Genomic DNA, 26,109 nt, shown 5'->3' with positions numbered 1-26,109 from the left:
AAAAAAGTTTCAGAAAAATGAATCCATGCTTTTGTTACTTCTAGGTTACACTACGGCAATGCTCTACTTTCCGGCTACCCGGATAAAGCACTAAATAAACTTCAGTTACTGCTAAATACGGCTGCTAGAATCCTGACTAGAACCCCAAAATTTGATCATATTACTCCAGTGCTAGCCTCCCTACACTGGCTTCCTGTTAAGGCAAGGGCGGATTTCAAGGTTTTACTGCTAACCTACAAAGCACTACATGGGTTTGCTCCTACCTATCTTTCCAATTTGGTCCTGCCGTACAGATCTACATGTACGCTACGGTGTCACATCCGTCTTAAGGAGGAGACCAAGGCCCAGCATGGTAAGCGTACATTCTTAATTTATTAAACAAATGAACACTGAAACAAACTAACAAAATAACAAACAACCGAACGAACCGTGATGCTATACACATGAGTGCTAACAGGCAACTACATATAGACAAGAACCCACAAAATACCCAAGGGAATATGGCTACCTAAACATGATCCCCAATCAAAGACAACGATAAACAGCTGCTTCTGATTGGGAACCAATTCAGGTCACCATAGACATACAAATACCTAGACTTACAAAACCCCCTAGACAATACAAAAACTACCATACCCACCCTAGTCACACTCTGACCTAACCAAATAAATAAAGAAAACAAAGATGACAAAGATCAGGGCGTGACATACGGTCACAATACCCAGGCCTCCTAATTATCCCTGGAATTTCTAAGCAAACAGCTGAAGGCAGGGCTTTCTCCTAAAAAGCTAAATTTTTATGGAATGGTCTGCATACCCATGTGAGACGCAGACTCGGTCTCGACCTTTAAGGCTTTACTGAAGAATCATCTCTTCAGTAGGTCATATGATTGAGTGTAGTCTGGCCCATGAGTGTGAAGGTGAACGGAAAGGAGCAACGAACCGCCCTTGCTGTCTCTGCCTGACCGGTTCCCCTCTCTCCACTGGGATTCTCTGCCTCTAACCCTATTACAGGGGCCGAGCCACTGGCTTACTGGTGCTCTTGCATGCCTTCCCGAGGAGGGGTGCGTCACTTGAGTGGGTTAAGTCGCTGACGTGGTCTTCCTGTCTGGTTTGGCGCCCCCCCTTGGGTTGTGCCGTGGCGGAGATCTTTGTGGGCTTTACTCGGCCTTGTCTCAGGATGGTAAGTTGGTTGTTGAAGATATCCCTCTAGTGGTGTGGGGGCTGTGCTTTGTCAAAATGGGTGGGGTTATATCCTGCCTGTTTGGCTCTGTCCGGGGATATCATCGGATGGGGCCACAGTGTCTCCTGACCTCTCCTGTCTCAGCCTCCAGTATTTATGCTGCAGTTGTTTATGTAGGGGGGCTAGGGTCAGTCTGTTATATCTGGTGTATTTCTCCTGTCTTATCCGGTGTCCTGTGTGAACTTAAGTATGCTCTCTCTAATTATCTCTTTCTTTCTCTCTCTCGGAGGACCTGAGCCCGAGGACGATGCCTCAGGACTACCTGGCATGATGACTACCTGGCTGTGCTGCTGCTCCAGTTTCAACTCTTCTGCCTGCGGCTATGGAACCCTGACCTGTTCACATGCAACCTGTCCAAGACCTGCTGTTTTCAACTCTCTAGAGACAGCAGGAGCGGTAGAGATACTCTCAATGATCGGCTATGAAAAGCCAACTGACATTTACTCCCAAGGTGCTGACCTGTTGCTACTGTGATTATTGTTGTTATAATCTCCACCTGGTACAGCCAGAAGACAACTGGCCACCCCTCATAGCCTGGTTCCTCTCTAGGTTTCTTCCTAGGTTTTTCTAGGGAGTTTTTCCTAGCCACTGTGCTTCTACACCTGCATTGCTTGCTGTTTGGGGTTTTAGGCTGGGTTTCTGTACAGCACTTTGATATATCAGCTGATGTAAGAAGGGCTATATAAAATACATTTGATTTGATTTAATAATATGAATTCATTTAATGTGGACCCCAAGGAGGGGTCCAATAGAAAAGCTACTGAAATAAAAGATCCCAGAAATGTTCCATATGCACAAAAATCTTATTTGTCTCAAATTTTGTGCACACATTTGTTGACATCATTAATGAGCATTTTTCCTTTGCCAAGATAATCCATCCACCTAACAGGTGTGGTATATCAAGAAGCTGTTTGAGCAGCATGATCATTATACAGGTGCACCTTTTGCTGGGGACAATAAAAGGCCACTCTAGAATGTGCAATTTTTCCACACAACACAATGCCACTGATGTCTCAAGTTTTGAGGGAGGGTGCAATTGACATGCTGATTGCGGGTGTGTCCATCAGAGCTGTTGCCAGAGAATTTAGAATGTCAATTTCTCTTCTATATGTCGCCTCCAACGTTGTTTTAGAGAATTTACACCTTGGTGGCGATGGGGCTATTGTATGGGCAGCCATAAACTATGGACAACAAACACAACTGCATTTTATCGATGGCAATTTGAATGCACAAAGATACTGTGATGTAATTGTTGTGCCATTCATCCACCACCATCACCTCATGTTTCAGCATGATAATACACAGCAATATGTCACAAAGATCTGTACACAATTTCTGGTTGCTAAAAATGTCCCAGTTCTTCTATGACCTGCATACTAAACAGACATGTCAGCTACTGAGCATGTTTAGAATGCTCTGGATTGACGTGTACGACAGCATGTTCCAGTTCTAGCTAATATCCAGCAACTTTGCACAGCCATTGAAGAGGAGTGGGACATTCGACAGCCCACAATCAACAGCCTGATCAACTCTATGCGAAGGAGATGTGTCGTGCTACATGAGGCAAATGGTGGTCACACCAGATACTGACTGGTTTTAGGATCCTCGCCCCTGTGTGACCAACATATGCATATCTGTATTCCCAGCCATGTGAAATCCATAGATTAGGGCCTAATGAATTAATCTCAGTTAATGTAATTCCTTATATGAACTGTAATTCAGTAAGATCTTTGAAATTTTGCATGTTATCTTTATATAATTTTCAGTATACATGGGAATGTATGTGTTATGTCATTTCAATTGAAATGGTTGCCATGAGATGTTTGAAATAGCAGTTTATAGGGAAGGCTCAACATCTATTTTGAGTAAAAAATGCATTTGTCACTACAGCTATAACCACCGAGTGGAAATTCATACAAGTGGGTTGAGATTGCAAGGCTGTTCAGGCCAAATCAATGGGATAAACCCTCAATGATACAAGCTTCCTACTTGGGTCTTCAGTCTGTGACAAAAGGACAGGAATCCTCTCTTCTACCTCGAAAATGAAAACACATAAGATCAATCTTGTTTTATTCTAACAGTCCTGAAAATTTGAACAAAGCATGGAAAAAGGTCCTTTCATTATTCATACCACTGGTCTTGGAATTCCCTCTAAGCCAACCTACACCTCCAGGACCTGGTTTCCCTGGAGGAGTTCAAAGGGCAAATAGATGAACAGGTTGTTGAGACGTAGGTGTTTCTAGTTGTCACCGAATGTCACTAGTTTGTTTTGCCTTAAGGAAGCATGTTGTTTTCCTTCTCACACACCACACACATGCCTGCAAACACACACACACACACACACACACACACACACACACACACACACACACACACACACACACACACACACACACACACACACACACACACACACACACACACACACACACACACACACACACCCACACAGAGTGTGTTTGCTGTTGTGTTTGTGCTGTTGCCAGTCTTCTGTCTGTGCTGTCAGTTTTGTCTTACATTGGAGCCCGTAAAACACAGGAGGCCTTTTGCCTCTTGCCAAGCCGTCTCTGTAAATAATAATTTGTTCTTAATTAACTTGCCTGGTTAAATATAAAATAGTTGGGTTGCAAAATTGCAGAACTTGTATTCTTGTTTGCAGGGAATTGGATTTGGAGTCAGTGGTACATGACATGACTTGAGTCTGGACAAAAAGTAAATTTAAATTAAAGTGTGATATAAGTCGATGCAATCACATATAGGACTGTGGCGGTCACAAAATTTCATCAGCCGGTGATTGTCAAGCAAATAACTGTCGGTCTCATGGTAATTGACCGTTTATTAACATAAAACACATTTAGCATCTCCTGGCTTTCACACATAGCATGAAAGTCACTGATGCGGTCCTTTGGAACATCTACATTTTAAAAAGTATAATAAATCCATGTAATTTACCCTACACCTTCACAATAAATTCATTATTTATTTTAGACAGGTGTAAAGAAACATGATATGAAGAAAATATAGTGAATTTCAGAAGAACAGAAAAGCATATTCTGAGTTGTCCTTATGTTAGGTCCTGATCTGGTTTGCCATATATATGTCTGTGGGCTACACTAGCTCATTTAGCAGACAATATTTGCTTAGAATTCCATGGCATTATTTTATATTATTTTAGTATGAAGAATACAATTGAACAAAGCTGAATATAAAATAGAAAGGATATTTTCTCCAAATGATTTGTGGTTAACAAAGAAATAGGTACTCCTATATGCTTCATTTAGAGTTATTAAGGTAATTTTAGTTGTTCTCCAAATGCTGGCTACATGTTTTGATTTTTAATACATTATAAGGCTGCATGATGTGACTCTAATGATGATTTGAAAAAAGTTGCTTGAAAGGCATGAGCTCTGCTTTGTTTTTTTTTGCGCAGGCTGTACACAATTCGACAGTCTCTCATTCATAATTTGAGAAGCACTTGATAATGCTTCGAATTTGCCGGCGACAACCCCTTTGTGTGGCCATGATGCAACCTAAAAAAATCCATGCCTTTTGCAGCCCTTCTTCCTGAGTGCTGCTTGCTCCAAAGCCACTCACACATCTCTCCATCACGTCTGGTCTTTCTCACAGGCTACAAGTGAAGAACAGACACATCGGGGACGCAACTGTGCACGTTGTTTCAAATTCCGAGGTGCATATTGAAGATATTTGAAGAACTGTCCACATTTAGTTGCTTATGTCAGCCAACAAGATGAGTAGGCCTAAGGAAGGAACAGCAAAAGCACTAGCCTATGTCAATCTACTATCCCCCAAAGTACAAAAGTTGACCTATTATATTCTGTGCGAGAAATAAATATAACAAACATAGTCTGGGACAGTTGTGGGATGCGATAGATCCCAAATTAAAACAAACACCAGCATAAAAAAAACTTTTTACAGATTGAGGCTGACACAACAGATCAGAACTTTTAGATTAAAATGTTGATAAACGATTAAGCTATTTCTTAATATTATGGGAGTAGGCTATAAGCACAAATGTTTCATTAGCGGGAAAACACCATTATGAGAAGTGACCACAAATGCGATTATCCATGTAATGCTTTTGTTATGAAGGTGCATTTATATGGTGAAAATGATCTTTCCCAAACTTGAAACTCATGCGCTGCTTATGTATGCTAGTAAGGCTCTACACCACTTGTAAAGCAGATTAATGTGCATAAAGTTATTTGGCCACTTTAGTTATGATTACAAACCTTATCAAAACATATAGACCTATGGGCTAGGCTACATGAGGTGTGCGACTATGAATCAAAAAAGTTTAAAAAATGCATGTTCCTTGCATTAAGCTGGGCATGATTCACAAGTGATAGGCTAATATTCTAACCATCAGACTATTCTTGATTGAATCTTGTCTTTACATATTGTCACGCCCTGACCATAGAGCGGCTTTTATTCTGTATTTTGGTTAGGCCAGGGTGTGACTAGGGTCGGCACTCTAGTTTCTTTATTTCTATGTTTTCTATTTCTTTGTGTTTGGCCGGGTGTGGTTCTCAATCGTTGTCTCTGATTGAGAATCATACTTTAGGTAGCCTTTTCCCCACCTGGGTTTGTGGGTAGTTGTTTTCTGTATAGTTCTGTTTTAGTTACCTTACAGAACTGTTCATTTCTCGCTTTGTTATTTTTGTTCTAGTGTTCAGATTTTAATAAATATCATGAACACATACCATGCTGCGCTTTGGTCCACTCCTTCTTCATCAGACGAGCGTTACACATATACTAAATAATAGATGTGTGAAATTTGTTTTGATTTAGAATGGACCATTATCATGCACCTGTCTCAAAACCGGGGCAGGGGAAAAAATCCATGTCATCTCTGAACTTGGAGGACACTTTTCCTATGGTTCATTTTCATGCCAGCCAGGTAGGCTATACTCTCATTGTATAGATAAGCAATGCACTTAATTTTACCTTAATATTAGGAAAGTATTTGAGAAACAAATATAGCTTTCTAGCATATAGAAAGCTGATGGGATCCTCCTCTTTTTAATAGAGGCCATCACTCTGTTTTCTCGTGCAATTTCATAGCCTATAGAAATGTTGTGCAAAATGAGCTAATGGGCTCTCATGAAGAGTTTGATTCGATTTTCGATAACATTTGCATTGATGTCTGATTGATTAGCGGGACAGTAGAGAGCTAAGTTAGCAAGTTTGGTTGGCTACTAATGACCATCAGCAGCATCAGAGCTTGGAGAAGACTAATTACCATGACTAAACAATCACATGGAATTGGACTACTTCATGACTAGTGACTGCCGGTGAGGCGGTAATATGGTCACCGCAACACCGTGAGGCATGCACAGGTGTGCTTTACTCTGTTGCAACGGAACAACTGCAGGACCAAAACAGCAGAGAAGTCTAGCCGTGTGCTTCACACTCATAGCTTTTACAAAAGTCGGCTTTATATTGCGGTTTACTTTGTGAATCAGGTGAATCACTGACTCGACCTTTAACGACGAAGTAACAGTAACATTTTACTTGAAGCAGCTTCTTATTGACCCGATGTCACAGGAAGGCCAACGAGATCATCAAGGACAACAACGACCCGAGCCACTGCCTGTTCATCCCGCTATCATCCAGAAGGCGAGGTCATTACAGATGCATCAAAGCTGGGGCTGAGAGACTGAAAAACAGCTTCTATCTCAAGGCCATCAGACTGTTAAACAGCCATCACTAACATTGAGTGGCTGCTGCCAACATACTGACACAAATCTCTAGCCACTTTAATAATAAAACATTGGATGTAATAAGTGTATCACTAGCCTCTTTAAACAATGCCACTTTATATAACGTTACATACCCTACATTACTCATCTCATATGTATATACTGTACTCTATACCATCCACTGTATCTTGCCTATGCCGTTCGGCCATCGCTCATACATATATTTTATGTACTTATTCCTTTACACTTGTGTGTATAAGGTAGTTGTGAAATTATTAGATTACTTGTTAGATATTACTCAATGGTTGGAACTAGAAGCACAAGCATTTCACTACACTCGCATTAATATCTGCCAACCATGAGTATGTGACAAATAAAATTAGATTTGAGATACAATACCCTCGGTGGAAAAAAGCAACCAAGGTCTCTGATATTACATTCATTTTATGAGTCTCAACAGCTTCTGAATCTACATAAACTAAAATATATGCAGTAAACAATTAATGAGTGCTGTAAACAATTATAGAGCATGCGGGACAGATTACTATTACTTTAATTGGCAATGTAAAAGCTTTCACTGTCTGCATAAGTCTATGAACATAATTCAGCCCAAACTAACAAACATTACATGGATATCCAATAAATAATCTGAATGAATATTCAATTCACTGTGTATCAGCAGAAAATAGACCCACGGTACAGCGGTTTCAGAAAATACAAAACTGAAATATCTAATTTACATACAGTTGAAGTCGGAAGTTTACATACACTTAGGTTGGAGTCATTAAAACTGATTTTTCAACCGCTCTCCAAATTTCTTGTTAACAAACTATAGTTTTGGAAAGTCGGTTAGAACGTCTACTTTGTGCATGACAGAAGTAATTTTTCCAACAATTGTTTACAGACAGATTATTTCAATTATAATTCACTGTATCACGATTTCAGTGGGTCAGAAGTATACATACACTAAGTTGACTGTGCCTTTAAACAGCTTGGTAAATTCCAGAAAATGATGTCATGGCTTTAGAAGCTTCTGATAGGCTAATTCACATCATTTGAGTCAAATGCAGGTGTAGCTGTAGATGTATATCAAGTCCTACCTTCAAACTCAGGGCCTCTTTGTTTGACATCCTGGGAAAATCAAAGAAATCAGCCAAGACTTCAGAAAAACTATTGTAGACCTCTACAAGTCTGGTTCATCCTTGGGAGCAATTTCCAAACGCCTGAAGGTACCACGTTCATCTGTACAAACAATAGTAAGCAAGTATAAACACCATGGGACCACGCAGTCGTCATACCGCTCAGGAAGGAGACACGTTCTGTCTCCTAGAGATGAACGTACTTTGGTGGGAAAAGTGCAAATCAATCCCAGAAACACAGCAAAAAAAGCAGGTACAAAAGTATCGATATCCACAGTAAAACGAGTCCTATATCGACATAACCTGAAAGGCGCTGAGCAAGGAAGAAGCCACTGCTCCAAACCGCTATAAAAAAGCCAGACTACGTTTTGCAACTGCACATGGGGACAAAGATCATACTTTTTGGAGAAATGTCCTCTGGTCTGATGAAACAAAAATATAACTGTTTGACCATAATGGCCATCGTTATGTTTGGAGGAAACTTGCAAGCCGAAGAACACCATCCCAAACGTGAAACACGGGGGTGGTAGCATCATGTTGTGGGGGTGCTATGCTGCAGGAGAGACTGGTGCACTTCACAAAATAGATGGCATCATGAGAATGGAAAATTATGTGGATATATTGAAGCAATATCTCAAGACATCAGTCAGGAAGTTAAAGCTTGGTCACAAATGGGTCTTCCAAATGGACAATGACCTCAAGCATACTTCTAAATCTGTGGCAAATTGGCTTAAGGACAATGAAGTCAAGGTATTGGAGTGGCCATAACAAAGCCCTGACTTCAATCGTAAAGAAAATGTGTGGGCAGAACTGAAAAAGCGTGTGCGAATCAAATCAATCAATCAAATCAAATTTTATTTGTCACATACACATGGTTAGCAGATGTTAATGCGAGTGTAGCGAAATGCTTGTGCTTCTAGTTCCGACAATGCAGTAATAACCAACAAGTAATCTAACTAACAATTCCTAAACTACTGTCTTATACACAGTGTAAGGGGATAAAGAATATGTACATAAGTATATATGAATGAGTGATGGTACAGAGCAGCATAGGCAAGATACAGTAGATGGTATCGAGTACAGTATATACATATGAGATGAGTATGTAAACAAAGTGGCATAGTTAAAGTGGCTAGTGATACATGTATTACATAAGGATGCAGTCGATGATATAGAGTACAGTATATACGTATGCATATGAGATGAATAATGTAGGGTAAGTAACATTATATAAGGTAGCATTGTTTAAAGTGGCTAGTGATATATTTACATAATTTCCCATTAATTCCCATTATTAAAGTGGCTGGAGTTGAGTCAGTGTCAGTGTGTTGGCAGCAGCCACTCAATGTTAGTGGTGGCTGTTTAACAGTCTGATGGCCTTGAGATAGAAGCTGTTTTTCAGTCTCTCGGTCCCAGCTTTGATGCACCTGTACTGACCTCGCCTTCTGGATGATAGCGGGGTGAACAGGCAGTGGCTCGGGTGGTTGATGTCCTTGATGATCTTTATGGCCTTCCTGTAACATCGGGTGGTGTAGGTGTCCTGGAGGGCAGGTAGTTTGCCCCCGGTGATGCGTTGTGCAGACCTCACTACCCTCTGGAGAGCCTTACGGTTGAGGGCGGAGCAGTTGTCATACCAGGCGGTGATACAGCCCGCCAGGATGCTCTCGATTGTGCATCTGTAGAAGTTTGTGAGTGCTTTTGGTGACAAGCCAAATTTTTTCAGCCTCCTGAGGTTGAAGAGGCGCTGCTGCGCCTTCTTCACGATGCTATCTGTGTGAGTGGACCAATTCAGTTTGTCTGTGATGTGTATGCCGAGGAACTTAAAACTTGCTACTCTCTCCACTACTGTTCCATCGATGTGGATAGGGGGGTGTTCCCTCTGCTGTTTCCTGAAGTCCACAATCATCTCCTTAGTTTTGTTGACGTTGAGTGTGAGGTTATTTTCCTGACACCACACTCCGAGGGCCCTCACCTCCTACCTGTAGGCCGTCTCGTCGTTGTTGGTAATCAAGCCTACCACTGTGGTGTCGTCCGCAAACTTGATGATTGAGTTGGAGGCGTGCGTGGCCACGCAGTCATGGGTGAACAGGGAGTACAGGAGAGAGCTCAGAACGCACCCTTGTGGGGCCCCAGTGTTGAGGATCAGCGGGGAGGAGATGTTGTTACCTACCCTCACCACCTGGGGGCGGCCCGTCAGGAAGTCCAGTACCCAGTTGCACAGGGCGGGGTCGAGACCCAGGGTCTCGAGCTTGATGACGAGCTTGGAGGGTACTATGGTGTTGAATGCCGAGCTGTAGTCGATGAACAGCATTCTCACATAGGTATTCCTCTTGTCCAGATGGGTTAGGGCAGTGTGCAGTGTGGTTGAGATTGCATCGTCTGTGGACCTATTTGAGCGGTAAGCAAATTGGAGTGGGTCTAGGGTGTCAGGTAGGGTGGAGGTGATATGGTCCTTGACTAGTCTCTCAAAGCACTTCATGATGACGGAAGTGAGTGCTACGGGCGGTAGTCGTTTAGCTCAGTTACCTTAGCTTTCTTGGGAACAGGAACAATGGTGGCCCTCTTGAAGCATGTGGGAACAGCAGACTGGTATAGGGATTGATTGAATATGTCCGTAAACACACCAGTCAGCTGGTCTGCGCATGCTCTGAGGGCGCGGCTGGGGATGCCGTCTGGGCCTGCAGCCTTGCGAGGGTTAACACGTTTAAATGTTTTACTCACCTCGGCTGCAGTGAAGGAGAGACCGCATTTTTCCGTTGCAGGCAGTGTCAGTGGCACTGTATTGTCCTCAAAGCGGGCAAAAAGTTATTTAGTCTGCCTGGGAGCAAGACATCCTGGTCCGTGACTGGGCTGGATTTCTTCCTGTAGTCCGTGATTGACTGTAGACCCTGCCACATGCCTCTTGTGTCTGAGCCGTTGAATTGGGATTCTACTTTGTCTCTGTACTGACGCTTAGCTTGTTTGATAGCCTTACGGAGGGAATAGCTGCATTGTTTGTATTCAGTCATGTTACCAGACACCTTGCCCTGATTGAAAGCAGTGGTTCGCGCTTTCAGTTTCACGCGAATGCTGCCATCAATCCAAGGTTTCTGGTTAGGGAATGTTTTAATCGTTGCTATGGGAACGACATCTTCAACGCACATTCTAATGAACTCGCACACCGAATCAGCGTATTCGTCAATGTTGTTATCTGACGTAATACGAAACATGTCCCAGTCCACGTGATGGAAGCAGTCTTGGAGTGTGGAGTCAGCTTGGTCGGACCAGCGTTGGACAGACCTCAGCGTGGGAGCTTCGTTTTTTAGCTTTTGTCTGTAGGCAGGTATCAGCAAGGGGGCCTACAAACCTGACTTAGTTACACCAGCTCTGTCAGGAGGAATGGGCCAAAAGTCACCCAACTTATTGTGGGAAGCTTGTGGAAGGCTACCCGGAACGTTTGACCCAAGTTAAACAATTTAAAGGCAATGCTACCAAATACTACTTGAGTGTATGTAAACTTCTGACCCACTGGGAATGTAATGAAAGAAATACAAGCTGAAATAAATCATTCTCTCTACTATTATTCTGACATTTCACATTCTTAAAATAAAGTTGTGATCTTTACTACGATTAAATGTCAGGAATTTTGAGTTTAAATGTATTTGGCTAAGGTGTATGTAAACTTCTGACTTCAACTGTAAGTATTCAGTTTGCAAGTATTCTGTAAGTATTCAGACCATTTACTCATTACTTTATTGAAATACCTTTGGCAGTGATTTCAGCCTTGAGTCTTCTTGGGTATGCTGCTACAATGTTGGCACACATGTATTTGGGGAGTTACTCCCATTCTTCTCTGCAGATCCTCTCAAGCTCCGTCAGGTTAGATGGTGAGTGTCGATGCGCAGCTATTTTCAAATCTCTCCAGAGATGTTAGATCTGGTTTAAGTCCAGGCTCTGGCTGGGCCATTCAAGGACATTCAGAGACGTGTCCCGAAGTCACTTTTGCTTTGTCTTGGCTGTGTGCATTAGGGTCATTGTCCTGTTGGAAGGTGAATCCTCACCCCATCCTGAGCGCTCTGGAGCAGGTCAATGATCTCTCTGTACTTTGCTCTGTTCATCTTTCCCTCGATCCTGACTAGTATCCCAGTCCCTGTCCGTGAAAAACATCCCCACAGTATGATGCTGCCACCACCATGCTTCCCCATAGGGATGGTGCCAGGTTTCCGCCAGACATGACACTTGGCGTTCAGGCCAAAGAGTTCAATCTTGGTTTCATCAGACCAGAGAATCTTGTTTCTCAGGATCTGAGAGTCCTTTAGGTGCCTTTTGGCAAACTCCAAGCGGGAGTGGCTACCGTCTGGCCACTCTACCATAAAGGCCTGATTGGTGGAGTGCTGCAGAGATTGTTGTTCCTCTGGAATTTCCCCTATCTCCACAGAGGAACTCTGGAGTTCTGTCCATAGGGTTCTTGGTCACCTCCCTGACCAAGGCCCGGCAAGCTCTAGGAAGACTCTTGGTAGTTCCAAACTTCCATTTTAGAGTGATGGAGGCCACTGTGTTCTTGGGGACCTTCAATTATTTTCTTTTTTTTCTCTAGTTGTTGAATTTGACCCCTTTTTCTCCTCAATTTCGTGGTATCCAATTGTTTAGTAGCTACTATCTTGTCTCATCGCTACAACTCCCGTACGGGCTTGGGAGAGACGAACGTTGAAAGTCATGCCTCCTCCGCACTGCTTCTTAACACAGCGCGCATCCAACCCGGAAGACAGCCGCACCAATGTGTCGGAGGAAACACCGTGCACCTGGCAACCTTGGTTAGCGCAAACTGCGCCCGGTGATGAGACAAGGATATCCCTACCGGCTAAGCCCTCTCTAACCCGGACGACGCTAGGCCAATTGTGCGTCGCCCCACGGACCTTCTGATCGCGGCCAGTTACGACCCCAGAGTCTCTGGTGGCACAGCTGGCGCTGCAGTACAGCGCCCTTAACCACTGCGCCACCCGGGAGGCCCATGGGGACCTTCAATTCTGCAGAAATGTTTGGTACCCTATCCCTGAATGATAGCGGGGTCAACAGGCAGTGGCTCGGGTGGTTGCTGTCATTTGATGATCTTTTTGGCCTTCCTGTGACATCGGGTGGTGTAAGTGTCCTGGAGGGCAGGTAGTTTGCCCCCGGTGATGCGTTGTGCAGACCTCACTACCCTCTAGAGAGCCTTACGGTTGTGGGCAGAGCAGTTGCCGTACCAGGCGGTGATACAGCTTGACAGGATGCTCTCGATTGTGCATCTGTAAAAGTTTGAGTGTTTTTGGTGACAAGACAACTTTCTTCAGCCTCCTGAGGTTGAAGAGGTGCTGTTGCGCCTTCTTCACCACGCTGTCTGTGTGGGTGGACCATTTCAGCTTGTCCGTGATGTGTACGCCGAGGAACTTAAAGCTTTCCACCCTCTCCACTACTGTCCCGTAGATGTGGATAAGGGGGTGCTCACTCTGCTGCTTCCTGATGTCCATGATCATCTCTTTGTTTTGTTGACGTTGAGTGTGAATTTATTTTCCTGACACCACACACCGAGGGCCTCACCTCCTCCCTGTAGGCCGTCTCGTCATTGTTGGTAATCAAACCTACCACTGTAGTGTTGTCTGCAAACTTGATGATTGAGTTGGGTGAACAGGGAGTACAGGAGAGGGCTGAGAACGCACCCTTGTGGGGCCCCAATGTTGAGGATCAGCGGTGTGGAGATGTTGTTTCCTACCTTCACCAACTGGGGGCGGCCCGTCAGAAAGTCCAGGACCCAGTTGCACAGGGCGGGGTCGAGACCCAGGGTCTCTTAATGACGGGTTTGGAGGGTACTATGGTGTTAAATGCTGAGTTGTAATCGATGAACAGCATTCTGTCCAGGACCCAGTTGCACAGGGCGGGGTCGAGACCCAGGGTCTCTTAATGACGGGTTTGGAGGGTACTATGGTGTTAAATGCTGAGCTGTAATCGATGAACAACATTCTTACATAGGCATTCCTCTTGTCCAGATTGGTTAGGGCAGTTTGATTGTGATTGCGTCGTCTATGGACCTTTTGGGACGGTAAGCAAATTGGAGTGGGCCTAGGGTGTCAGGTAGGGTGGAGGTGACATGATCCTCGACTAGTCTCTCAAACCACGTCATGATGACGGAAGTGAGTGCTAAGGGGCAATAGTCATTTAGCTCAGTCACTTTTCTTGGGAACAGGAACAATGGTGGCCCTCTTGCAGCATGTGGGAACAGCAGACTGGGATAGGGATTGATTGAATATGTCCGTAACCACACCAGCCAGCTGGCCTGCGCATGGTCTGAGGACGTGTCGAGCGATGCCGTCTGGGCCGGCAGCCTTGGGAGGGTTAACACATTTAAATGTTTTACTCACGTTGGCTGTGGTAAAGGAGAGCCCACAGGTTTTGATAGTGGGCCGTGTCATTGTCCTCAAAGCGAGCAACGAAGTTGTTTAGTTTGTCTGGGAGCAAGACATCGGTGTCCACGACTGAGCTGGTTTTCTTTTTGTTATCCGTGATTGACTGTAGACCCTGCCACATCTCGTGTCTGTGCCATTGACTTGTGACTCTACTTGGTCTCTAAACTGACGCTTGGCTTGTTTGATTGCCTTGCGGAGGGAATAGCTACACTGTTTATATTTGGTCATGTTTCCGGTCGCCTTGCCATGATTAAAAGCAGTGGTTTGCAGTTTCAGTTTTGCGTGAATGCTTCTAGCCATCCATGGTTTCTGGTTGGGGAAGGTTTTAATAGTCACTGTGGGTACAACATCACCGATGCATTTGCTAATAAATTTGCTCACCGAATCAGCGTATATATCAATGATGTTATCCAATGCTATCCGGAACATATCCCAGACCACGGGATCGAAGCAATCTTGAAATGTGGAATCAGATTGGTCAGACCAGCATTGAACGACCTGGGCACGGGCGTTTCCCGATTTTGTTTCTGTCTATAGGCTGGGAGCAACAAAATGGAGTCGTGGTCAGCTTTTCTGAAAGGAGGGTGAAGGGTGCTTTGTACAGTGAGGGAAATACTTAATTCCCTCATTAAAATGCAAATCAATTTATAACATTTTTAACATGCGTTTCTCAGGATTTCTTTGTTGTCATTCTGTCTCTCAATGTTCAAATAAACCTACCATTAAAATTATAGACTGATCATTTCTTTGTCAGTGGTCAAATGTACAAAATCAGCAGTAGTTCAAATACCTTTTTTCCCTCACTGTATGCATCGCGGAAGTTAGAGTAGCAATGATCCAGAATTTTGCCAGTCCGGGTCACGCATTAGACATGCTGATAAAGCTACAAAAAAATGCAGCCTCAGGATATGTGATTTCCAGTTTACATAGAGTCCAATGAAGTTATTTCAGGGCCATCAATGTGTCTGCTTGGGGGGAATATATGCGGCTGTGATTATAATCGAAATTCCCTTGGTAGATAATCCGGGCAGCATTTGATTGTAAGGAATTCTAGGTCAGGTGAACAAAAGGACTTGAGTTCCTGTATGTTGTTATGATCACACCACGACTCGTTAACCATAAGGCATACATACACCCCTGCCCTTCTTCTTACCAGAGAGATGTTTGTTTCTGTCGCCGCAATGTGTGAAGAAACCCGGGTGGCTGTACTCACTCTAACGTATCCCGAGTGAGTTTCCGTGAAACAGAGAATGTTACAATCTCTGATGTCTCTCTGGAAGGCAACCCTTGCTCGAATTTCGTCTACCTTGCTGTCAAGAGACTGGACATTGGCGAGTAGTATACTCGGGAGCAGTGAGCGATGTGCCCGTCTACGGAGCCTGACCAGAAGACCGCTCCGTCTTCCCCTTCTACGGCGCCGTTATTTTGGGTCGCCTACTGGAACCCATCCATTGTCCTAGGTGGTGATCCAAACAGAGGATCCGCTTCGGGAAAGTCGTATTCCTGGTCGTAATGTTGGTAAGTTGACGTTGCTCTTATATCCAATTGTTCCTCCCGGCTGTATGTAATAAGACTTAAGACTGTGTAACAGTGTAAGAAATAATATCCAATCAAAAAAATAATGTCCAATCAATTGAATTTACCACAGGTGGACACCAATCAAGTTGTAGAAACATCTCAAGGATGATCAATGGAAACAGGATGCACCTGAGCTCAATTTTGATTCGAATAGCAAAGGGTCTGAATACTTTTAAGGCATTTATTTTTTTATAGATGTTCAAACATTTAAAAAAAGCTGTTTTTGCTTTGTCATTATGGGGTATTGTGTGTAGACTGATGAGGCAAAAATGTATTTAATCCATTTTAGAATACGGCTGTAACATAACAAAATGTGAAATAAGGGAAGGGGTCTGAATACTTTCCGAATGCACTGTCTATGTGTATTTGTGTCACGCCCTGGTCTTAGTATTTTGTGTTTTCTTTATTATTTTGGTCAGGCCAGGGTGTGACATGGGTTATTTATGTGGTGTGTTTTGTCTAGGTTTTTTTGTAGGTTATAGGATTGTGGTTAGTGAGGTTGTCTAGAAAAGTCTATGGTTGCCTGGAGTGGTTCTCAATCAGAGGCAGGTGTTTATTGTTGTCTCTGATTGGGAACCATACTTAGGCAGCCATATATTCTTTGAGTGTTTCGTGGGTGATTGTTCCTGTCTCTGTGTATGTTTGTACCAGATAGGGCTGTTTCGGTTTTTTCACGTTACGTTTATTGTTTTGTATTGTATCGTCATTATCTTTATTAAAGACGTATGAAGATAACCACGCTGCATTTTGGTCATCCTCTCCTTCATCGGAAGAAAGCCTTAACAATTTGCTTGGTAGTATTCCTCTCAGGAAGTCTTCAAGAAATGTTCCTCTAGACTGCTGAATTGTGAAGTTCTAAAACTGCCACAAAAAATATGGATGGATATTTGTTTTATTCAAAGCTACTGATCCAGTAGGTAGGTTGTCATTCTGCACTAATATACTTGCTCATTGGTTCTTGAATACATTTTACCCAACTTACCTGTCATAAGCATAATGGATATTGGAACAAGGCAAGGCAGAGTACACTGACTAGCCCTTTCCTGCAGTCAAATGACATAGTGGCCTCATGGGTGGAATGTGATTAATATTTTCACAATTATTAATTTAAAAAAAATGAACAAAAATCTGGTGTTTCTATGTCAAACGGTTTTGTTATATTTCAGTCTTCTGTGATTGTAACGAGTGCGCTGCACTGCGAGTTGGGAAGCAAGTACAGGGAGCGAATAATTAATACATAAATGGAACATAATACAAAACAAGAAACACGAACAGCACACATGAAACTGAAACAATAACGCCTGGGGAAGGAACCAAAGGGAGTGACAGTAATAGGGCAGGTAATCAAGGATGTGATGGAGTCCAGGTGAGTGTCATGAGGCACTGATGCGTGTGATGATGGTGACAGGTGTGCACAATAATCAGCAGCCTGTTGACCTAGAGGCCGGAGAGGGAGCACACGTGACAGTACCCACTCCTTGATGCGCGGCTCCAGCCGCAGGACGCCAACCAAAATTACGATCTTGGGGATCAGGAGTGGACCGGTCACCTCTGCTGAAGAGCGGAAACCTGTCGATTCGGCTGAGGCATGAGAGCATGGCGGCCTAGAGCGCCGTAGAGAGCATACGTGACAGTACCACCTCCCCGGGAAGAAGCTCCAGCTGCAGGATGCCAACAAAAGGGACGATCCCGGGGATCAGGAGTGGACCGGTCACCTCCGCTGAGGGACAGAAACCTGGCAAACCGGTTGAGCCGTGAGAGCCTAACGAACCGGTTGAAAACTCCCCAGGTGCGTCGGCTGAGGCATGGGAACCTGTCGAGCCAGCTGAGGCATGGGAACCTGTCGAGCCAGCTGAGGCATGGGAACCTGTCGAGCCAGCTGAGGCATGGGAACCTGTCGAGCCAGCAGAGGCATGGGAACCTGTCGAGCCAGCAGAGGCATGGGAATCTGTCGAGCCAGCTGAGGCATGGGAACCTGTCGAGCCAGCTGAGGCATGGGAGCCTATCGAGCCAGCTGAGGCATGGGAGCCTATCAATCCTGCTGAGGTATGGAAATCTGTCGCGCCAGCTGAGGCAGGGGAACCCGTCGAACCCGCTAAGGCTTGGGAACCTGTCAAGCCAGCTGAAGCGTGAGAGTCTGACGAACCGGCTGAGGCCGACCTAGTAGCTCCAGTACTGACACCCGGACCCGACATCACCCTCAACACAAAAACAAAACAAACACTCCCTGATGCTTCTCTTTGGTGAGGCATTATTCTGTAAGGAGTGCGCTGAGAGTCGGGAAGCAAGTACAGGGAGTGAATATCTAATAAATAAATGGAACATAACACAAAACAAGACACACGAACAGCACACAGACATGAAACAGAAACAAAAACAATAACGTCTGGGGAAGGAACCAAAGGGAATGACATAAATAGGGCAGGTAATCAAGGAGGAGATGGAGTCCGGATGACTGTCATGAGGCGCTGATGCACGTGATGATGGTGACAGGTGTACGTGACGATGGTGACAGGTGTACGCAATAATCAGCAGTCTGGTGATCTAGAGGCCGGAAGAGGGAGCACATGTGACAGTGATGCACAGTACAAGTCATAAGTTTGGACACACCTACTCAATCAAGGGTTTTTCTTTATTTTTACTATTTTCTTCATTGTAGAATAATAGTGAAGAAGACATCAAAAGTATTAAATAACACAGATGGAAGCATGTAGTAACCAAAAAAGTGTTAAATAACTCAAAATATATTTAATATTCTTCAAAGTAGCCACCCTTTGCCTTGATGACAGCTTTGCATACCCTTGGCATTCTCTCAACCAGCTTCATGAGGTAGTCACCTGGAATGCATTTAAATTAACATGTATGCCTTGTTTAAAAGTTAATTTGTGTAATTTCATTCCTTTGTAATGCGTTTGAACCAATCAGTTGTGTTCTGACAAGATAGGGGTTGTGTACAGATGATAGCCCTATTTGGTAAAATACCTAGTCCATATTATGGCAAGAACAGCTCAAATAAGCAAAGAGAAATGACAGTCCATCATTACTTTAAGACATGAATGTCAGTCAATGCGGAAAATTTCAAGAACTTTGAACGTTTCTTTAAGTGCAGTTGCAAAAACCATCAAGCGCTATGATGAAACTGGTCTCATGACGACCGTCACAGGAAAGGAAGACCCAGAGTTACCTCTGCCACAGAGTTAGAATTACCAGCCTCAGAAATTGCATCCCAAATAAATGCTTCACAGAGTTCAAGTAACAGACACATCATAACATCAACTGTTCAGAGGAGACTGTGAATCAGTCCTTCGTTGTTGAATTGCTGCAAAAGAAACCAATACTAATGGACACCAATAAGAAGAGACTTGCTTGGGCTAAGAAACACGAGCAATGGACATTAGACCGGTGGAAATCTGTCCTTTGGTCTGATGAGTCCAAATTTCAGATATTTGGTCCCAATCGCTGTGTCTTTGTGAGACGCAGAATAGGTGAACGGATGATCTCTGCATTGTGTGGTTTCCACCGTGAAGCATGGAGGAGGAGGTGTGATGGTGTGGGGGTGCTTTGCTGGCGACACTGTTAGTGATTTATTTAGAATTCAAGGCACCCTTAACCAGCATGTCTACCACAGCATTCTGCAGCGATACGCCATCTCATCTGGCTTGCGCTTGTGGGACTATCATTTGTTTTTCAACAGGAGAATGACCCAACACACCTCCAGGCTGTTTAAGGGCTATTTGACCAAGAAGGAGAGTTCTGCATCAGATGACCTCAACCCAGTTGAGATGGTTTGGGATTTGGATCGCAGAGTGAAGGAAAAGCAGCCAACACATGGTCAGCATATGCGGGAACTCCTTTACGACTGTTGGAAAAGCATTCCTGGTGAAGCTGGTTGAGAGAATGCCAAGAGTGTGCAAAGCTGTCGAAGGGTGGCTACTTTGAAGCCTCTAAAATATACAATATTTTGATTTTTTTAACACTTTTTTGGTTACTACATGATTCTGTGTTATTTCATAGTTGTGGTGTCTTCACTATTATTCTACAATGTAGAAAATAGTAAAAATAAAGAAAAACCCTTGAATGAGTAGGTGTGTCCAAACTTTTGACTGATACTGTATATTAAGTGTAATATTGGGATGCAAACTCTAAATATCTTTATCTGACATGGTACAGGTGTCTTTTTTTAAATGAACAGTCTTCTAATGTGTTCTGCTAGTATATCTTCAACTTCTATGTCTACTTGTTCTGGTCCCTAACTCTGGCCTTCTATTTGTGTATACTTTTATAACAATGTTGATTTTGTTAAAGACTACCAAGAAACACTCTGTGTGAACCTGATTTATCCCAATGCAGTAAAAGATAACTTTCATTTACTTACAGCATTTATCAGACTTCGTCCCGATGTCGATGATGGGCATCCCAAAATACTTGTCAAAAAGATGGGGCCATCCGTTGTTATCTCCTAGGAAACAAAATATCAACACATTATTATACTGATCAGAAATAATACAAAGTGAAACCCTACAGCAAACATCAATGTTGTACCATACCTTTATTAATAATTTAGACGTGCAGGCCAAGGTGTCAATTAATGCCTTCTACAAGACAGCAGGAATAAACTACTTTCAGCCTGGCATCAACTTGATATCCATAACCCAGCCAGTAGGCTTCAAGTTTTGACACTGTAGATTCTCCCTCAATAAGTCTGGGGCTTAGCCTTGATGTCAATCTGTTTCTACTCTCTTGCCAACTCCTTATGGAGCTGCCATGTTTGGCTTGACAATGACAGCAATGAAGTTGGCAGGAACACTAACAGATCTGGGGCCAGGCTTTCCAGGGCTCATTCGTTGAACCATGAGAAGATAAATAGATTGCCTATTTCGGTAGATCAATCTGGAATGAAGTTTGGGTTTGCCGATATAAATACTACAAGCTTTTAGGTCAATCCATCTCAATAGATCTGTTTAAAAAAATTAGACACAGAAAGAAGTAATTATGTTTACAACGAAAGTGTGTCATTTCTAACAGCTTCCTCATTACCAGTGCAAATGGATGTGCTGTTTTAGCTGCCTTCCAACCTAATGCAGCATCATCAATCACAAGTGTCACAGATTTCAAAAGTTCAGCATTGATTTTCTGCTTCAGTGATAACATTCAAGTTAGGGCCTTAAAGCTATGGGCTTTCTTCGGCTATTTGCTATGGGGATCAGTATGGTCTTTTAGTGAGTAACAACCTCCTCTGTATCCTGGCTTCACGCACCAGTTTCATGCCCAAATGGATGTGACATACTTTGATAATACAACTCTTACATCCTACTCATATTAATTAGACCAATAGAACCCTCCATGTAGTTTCTGACTGAAATACCTTCCTCAACCCATATCACGTCGCATGGCTGAACTGCTGAGCTCTTCGCATGATTAAAATGGTAGCTACCCAGTAGAGTTTGCACTACGGAATCCCAATAGTCGACCTTTAAAATATCATAATGACATGGAGGCTGAATCTCATCATGTGTCAGGTGAAAGTGTACTGTTCAACAACAGTCGAAATCAATCAGAAAATGCATTTTTTTAAGCCATATGTAAATTATTTGCGACGTGAGAAACTATTTCCCTGTTCTGTTGAGCTAAACTTATTTTAAGGCTTTTAATAAGATCCAGTGTTTGTTGGCTTGGCTGCTATACGTTCAATAACTTCCAAGTTATGAGTGACTGTCGTCAGAATGTTATGTTTTTCCTCATCTAAAGAGTTAATAAACTCAGTCGTATTCATTCCAAACTTTTAATTCAATATAGTCATATCAGTGACTTCCTGGCCCATGGCATAATAACAGCAAATCAATGCACTGTAAAGGGCTAAAAATTAATTAAGGGTTGATTTTGCAAACACGGGCACTTTTGGATGTTAAATGTTTTGAAAATGAAACCTCTTGAAAATGCTTTTTATCTATCTGAATATTTTCTACACTCTGTCTGGAAACAAGATCTAATAGTGGCAGAGACCTACTTAATTAAGAATATACCAATTTTTTTTATCAATTTTCCCAAATGCCTAAGCAGAAATAACATTACCACCACATCATAAAATGTGTGATTTTAGATGAAAAGGGAATTACATAAATCGTGACTAAGGTATTTTATATAACTTCACATGATTTGTTTTTACTATTTGGAAGTTTTAATTATATGTATTCATCATTGTCAAGTCTAAATGTCTATATATGCCTTGATGATACTCAGAAACATGTATTTACCAAATCAAAATGTTAATATTTTAATTCCTAAAATAATGTATCTTAATAACATGCATATAAGGTTCACATATGGGAAAAATCATCAATAACAATTGTAATTTAATACAGACTTTCCTTAAAAATATGTACCTTGATGGAAATAACTGAGCATTGTGGTAATGACAGTCTGTTGGAAATTACATTTCATATAAAACAACTGATGAAAAATAAATATTTCTCACAGTTATACATGTTTAATGTATGAACTAATACATTTGGGAATTACATTTTTACAGTATTTGGTCATAAATAGCAGGGATTCTAGCATGCTCCAGTTGAAGAGCTAGCATACAATTTATCCTAAATACGCATAATTAAAACATAATTTCTAAAATCTTACATCATTTAATGAAATTATAGCCTAATTGGTAATGACGTACAATAAAATATTATCTTCAAGTCGTATTTACCTTTATTTTTCTATCCTTTCCCAGCATAAAAATGTGAATCTCCTCCATGACATCCATGTGCTCCAAATCACTATTTACATCCATGGTAACCAAGAACACAAACTTTTGAAAAAACGTTATTATCATGTAATCCGCTTGTCGTTGTGGTAATGACCCAAAACTTAGACACGACTGTATTTTGTATTTTAAAAAATGAACAAGTGGCTTAAATACTCCCCATCCCGGATCCGGGATCGTGAATAAAGCCTCAGGCTCATTAGCATAACGCAACATTAACAATTTCTGAAAATCGCAAATAAAATGAAAATAATGCGCCTGCTCTCAAGCTTAGCCTTTTCTTAACAACACTGTCATCTCAGATTTTCAAAATATGCTTTTGAACCATAGCAATTCACTAATTTGTGTAAGAGTATGCAAAGCTAGCTTAGCATTTTGAGTAGCATTTAGCACGCAACATTTTCACAAAAACCAGATAACCAAATAAATAAAATCATTTACCTTTGAAGAGCTTCGGATGTGAGACTCAATGAGGAGACTCTCAGTTACATAGCAAATGTTCAGTTTTTCCTGAAAGAATCTTTGTGTAGGAGAAATCGCTCCGTTTTGTACATCACATTTGGCTACCGAAACGAACCGAAAATTCAGTCACCAACGTCAAACTTTTTCCGAATTAATATGGACCGAAACATGGCAAACGTTGTTTGGAATCAATCCTCAAGGTGTTTTTTCACATATCTCTTCATTGATATATCGTTCGTGGAAGCCTGCTTTCTTCTCTGAATTCCATGGAAAAATACTTGCAGCTGAGGTTTGCGCACCAATTTCGGCGCAGGACACCGGGCGGACACCTGGTAAATGTGGTCTCTTATGGTCAATCTTCCAATGATATGCCTACAAATACGTCACAATGCTGCAGACACCTTGGGGAAACGACAGAAAGGGCAGGCTCATTCCTCTCGCATTCACAGCCATATAAGGAGACAATGGAAAACGGAGCCTCAAAAATCCTGCTGATTTCCTGGATGCCGTTTCATCTTGGTTTTGCCTGTAGCTCACGTTCTAGGGCACGCACAGAGAATATCTTTGCAGTTCTGGAAACGTCAGAGTGTTTTCTTTCCAAAGCTATCAATATATATATGCATAGTCGAGCATCTTTTTGTGACAAAATAACTTGTTTAAAACGGGAACGTTTTTCATCCAAAAATGAAATAGCGCCCCCAGAGTTTCAAGAGGTTATACACATCTAATATGTATATAGATTCCATTTATTTGAATATTTTTTTAAACAGATGCAATTAAATATTTTCTCATTTTAAAAACCTTTGTAAGTGTAATACTGTACATAGTAGAATGTCAAAAGTATGGGTGTGAGACAGGACAATTGTAGTCTCTACTTAATGGTAGTGAAATAAAAACATCTAAATTCACATTTTATCTGAACAATCTAGCCTTGAGACACAAAAAAGTCTCGTATTTGCAAGTTCACCCTAAAATGAAAACTCATTGAGAAATTAAAGTCTTGAGGGTGTTTAAGGTGGAATATTAAATCACCACCGTTCTCCTTATAACTAATTTTAATAGCAAACGTAATTCAATGAACAAAGGTTAACATCTCTGAGGTTGTTCCCACACAGACAGTTTGTAGACACTGATCTCAGAAACTGATGCTGTATCCTTCTGCAGCCCATGTTATTTTAGACATTCCCTAATGTTTTCACGAAACAAGACAATCCAGAACTTCTTTAGCGACCCCTGGTGTCTGAACGTATTTTGCATTCTTGCTGATCTCTATCTTTTCCCTCTTGCCTTTGGAGAGAGCGTCCACGAACTGAGAACTTTGGAGCAGAAAGAAACCTAGAAATATTGAATGTTGATAACTTACTGGAAACAAAGTTGTAAAGTATATATTTACTAATACAGCAAAATCAAATGCTTAGATAATCAGAGTGAGCTGAACCAGAGGGTAATTGGATATTTTCCTTTGACGCTTATGAACAGAGAATCCAGGTGAGTTAGCTTTATGCTAGCTAAATTATATGCCTGTCTTGATGAATAACAAAGGTGTACATTATATTTACGATCTAAAACCAATATTGACATACGCATATATGACTTTGAGAGTGATGATCATTTTAGATTTTTAGAATGTTTAGCATTTAGCATTTGCTATCACTACATGTGCATTTTGTAACCCCCTTTTGATTCGACAGCACCAGCGCCACATACCGTCTTCTGCAAACTACTTGGCCATTTACAGAGGCTCATCATCTACAGATTCTACGATCATCATTGTTGCCTCATCTCTATAGAGGAACATTTGATTGGTACATTGTGGAATGAACTGAACCGAGATAATTGAGTGAACTCACACTTCACTTTTATTGGGTACCCCATTTTTTCTTTTTATTACTGTATTGGACAAAACTTAATTGCTGAAAATGAATGGTCGCTGTTGATAATCTGTTGTTATGATACTCTGTTGTTGTGATCTTTGAACATAAAAGAGAACAAAAACAAAAGTCCTTGCATATTCTTCCCTTTTCCTTGCTTAATTAGATTCCATTGCTTTAGATAACAGTCTCCTTATAAATTCATGATGAAAAAGCTTGTATCCACAAACAAAAAATGCAAGATAAAAATGCAGAAGGTAGCCTAGTGGTTAGAGCGCTTGACTAGAAACTGAAAGGTTGCAAGATCGAATTCCCGAGCTGACAAGGTAAAAATATGCCGTTCTGCCAATGAACAAGGCAGTTAACTCACTGTTCCTAGACCGTCATTGAAAATAAGAATTTGTTCTTAAGTTTCTTGCCTAGTTAAATAAAGGTAAAATAAGAAAATACATATATACAAAAGTATGTGGACACCTGTTCAAATTAGTGGAGTTTCGTTATTTCAACCACACCTGTTGCTGATAGGTGTATAAAATTGAGCACACCGCCATGCAATCTCCATAGACAAACATTGGCAGTAGAATAGTCTTACTGAAGAGCTCGGTGACTTTCAACATGGCACTGGCATAGGATGACAAGTTAGTTAGTCAGATTCCTGTCCCGGTCAAGTGTAAGTGCTGTTATTGTGAAGTGGAAACGTCTAGGAGCAACAACAGGTCAGCTGCAAAGTGATAGGCGACACAAGCTCACAGAACGGGACGGTCGAGTGCTGAAGCATACAGTTGCAACACTCACTACTGAGTTCCAAACTGCCTCTGGAAGCAACGTCAGAACAAGAACTGTTCATTGGGCGCTTCATGAAATGGGTTTCCATAGCCGAGCAGTCGCACACAAACCTAAGATTGCCAAGCGTCAGCT

At 42.1% G+C, this 26,109-nt stretch overlaps 1 protein-coding gene across 4 annotated transcripts in view; it reads right to left on the bottom strand.

Moving 5' to 3' along the window:
- LOC135526504 (relaxin receptor 1-like) overlaps positions 1-26,109 on the bottom strand; it is a 97,744-nt gene that overhangs the window by 28,945 nt on the left and 42,690 nt on the right. For all 4 annotated transcript variants that reach the window (XM_064954928.1, XM_064954932.1, XM_064954929.1 and 1 more), the window contains one exon: positions 20,474-20,557. In XM_064954928.1, coding sequence (XP_064811000.1) covers positions 20,474-20,557 — 84 coding nt within the window. The remainder of the gene's footprint in view (positions 1-20,473; positions 20,558-26,109) is intronic.

This window comes from Oncorhynchus masou, chromosome 32 (assembly GCF_036934945.1).
Source record: "Oncorhynchus masou masou isolate Uvic2021 chromosome 32, UVic_Omas_1.1, whole genome shotgun sequence".
Lineage (NCBI taxonomy): Eukaryota > Metazoa > Chordata > Actinopteri > Salmoniformes > Salmonidae > Oncorhynchus > Oncorhynchus masou.
The sequence above is the reverse complement of the archived record's forward strand: the minus strand, read 5'-3'. Positions and strand labels throughout refer to the sequence as shown.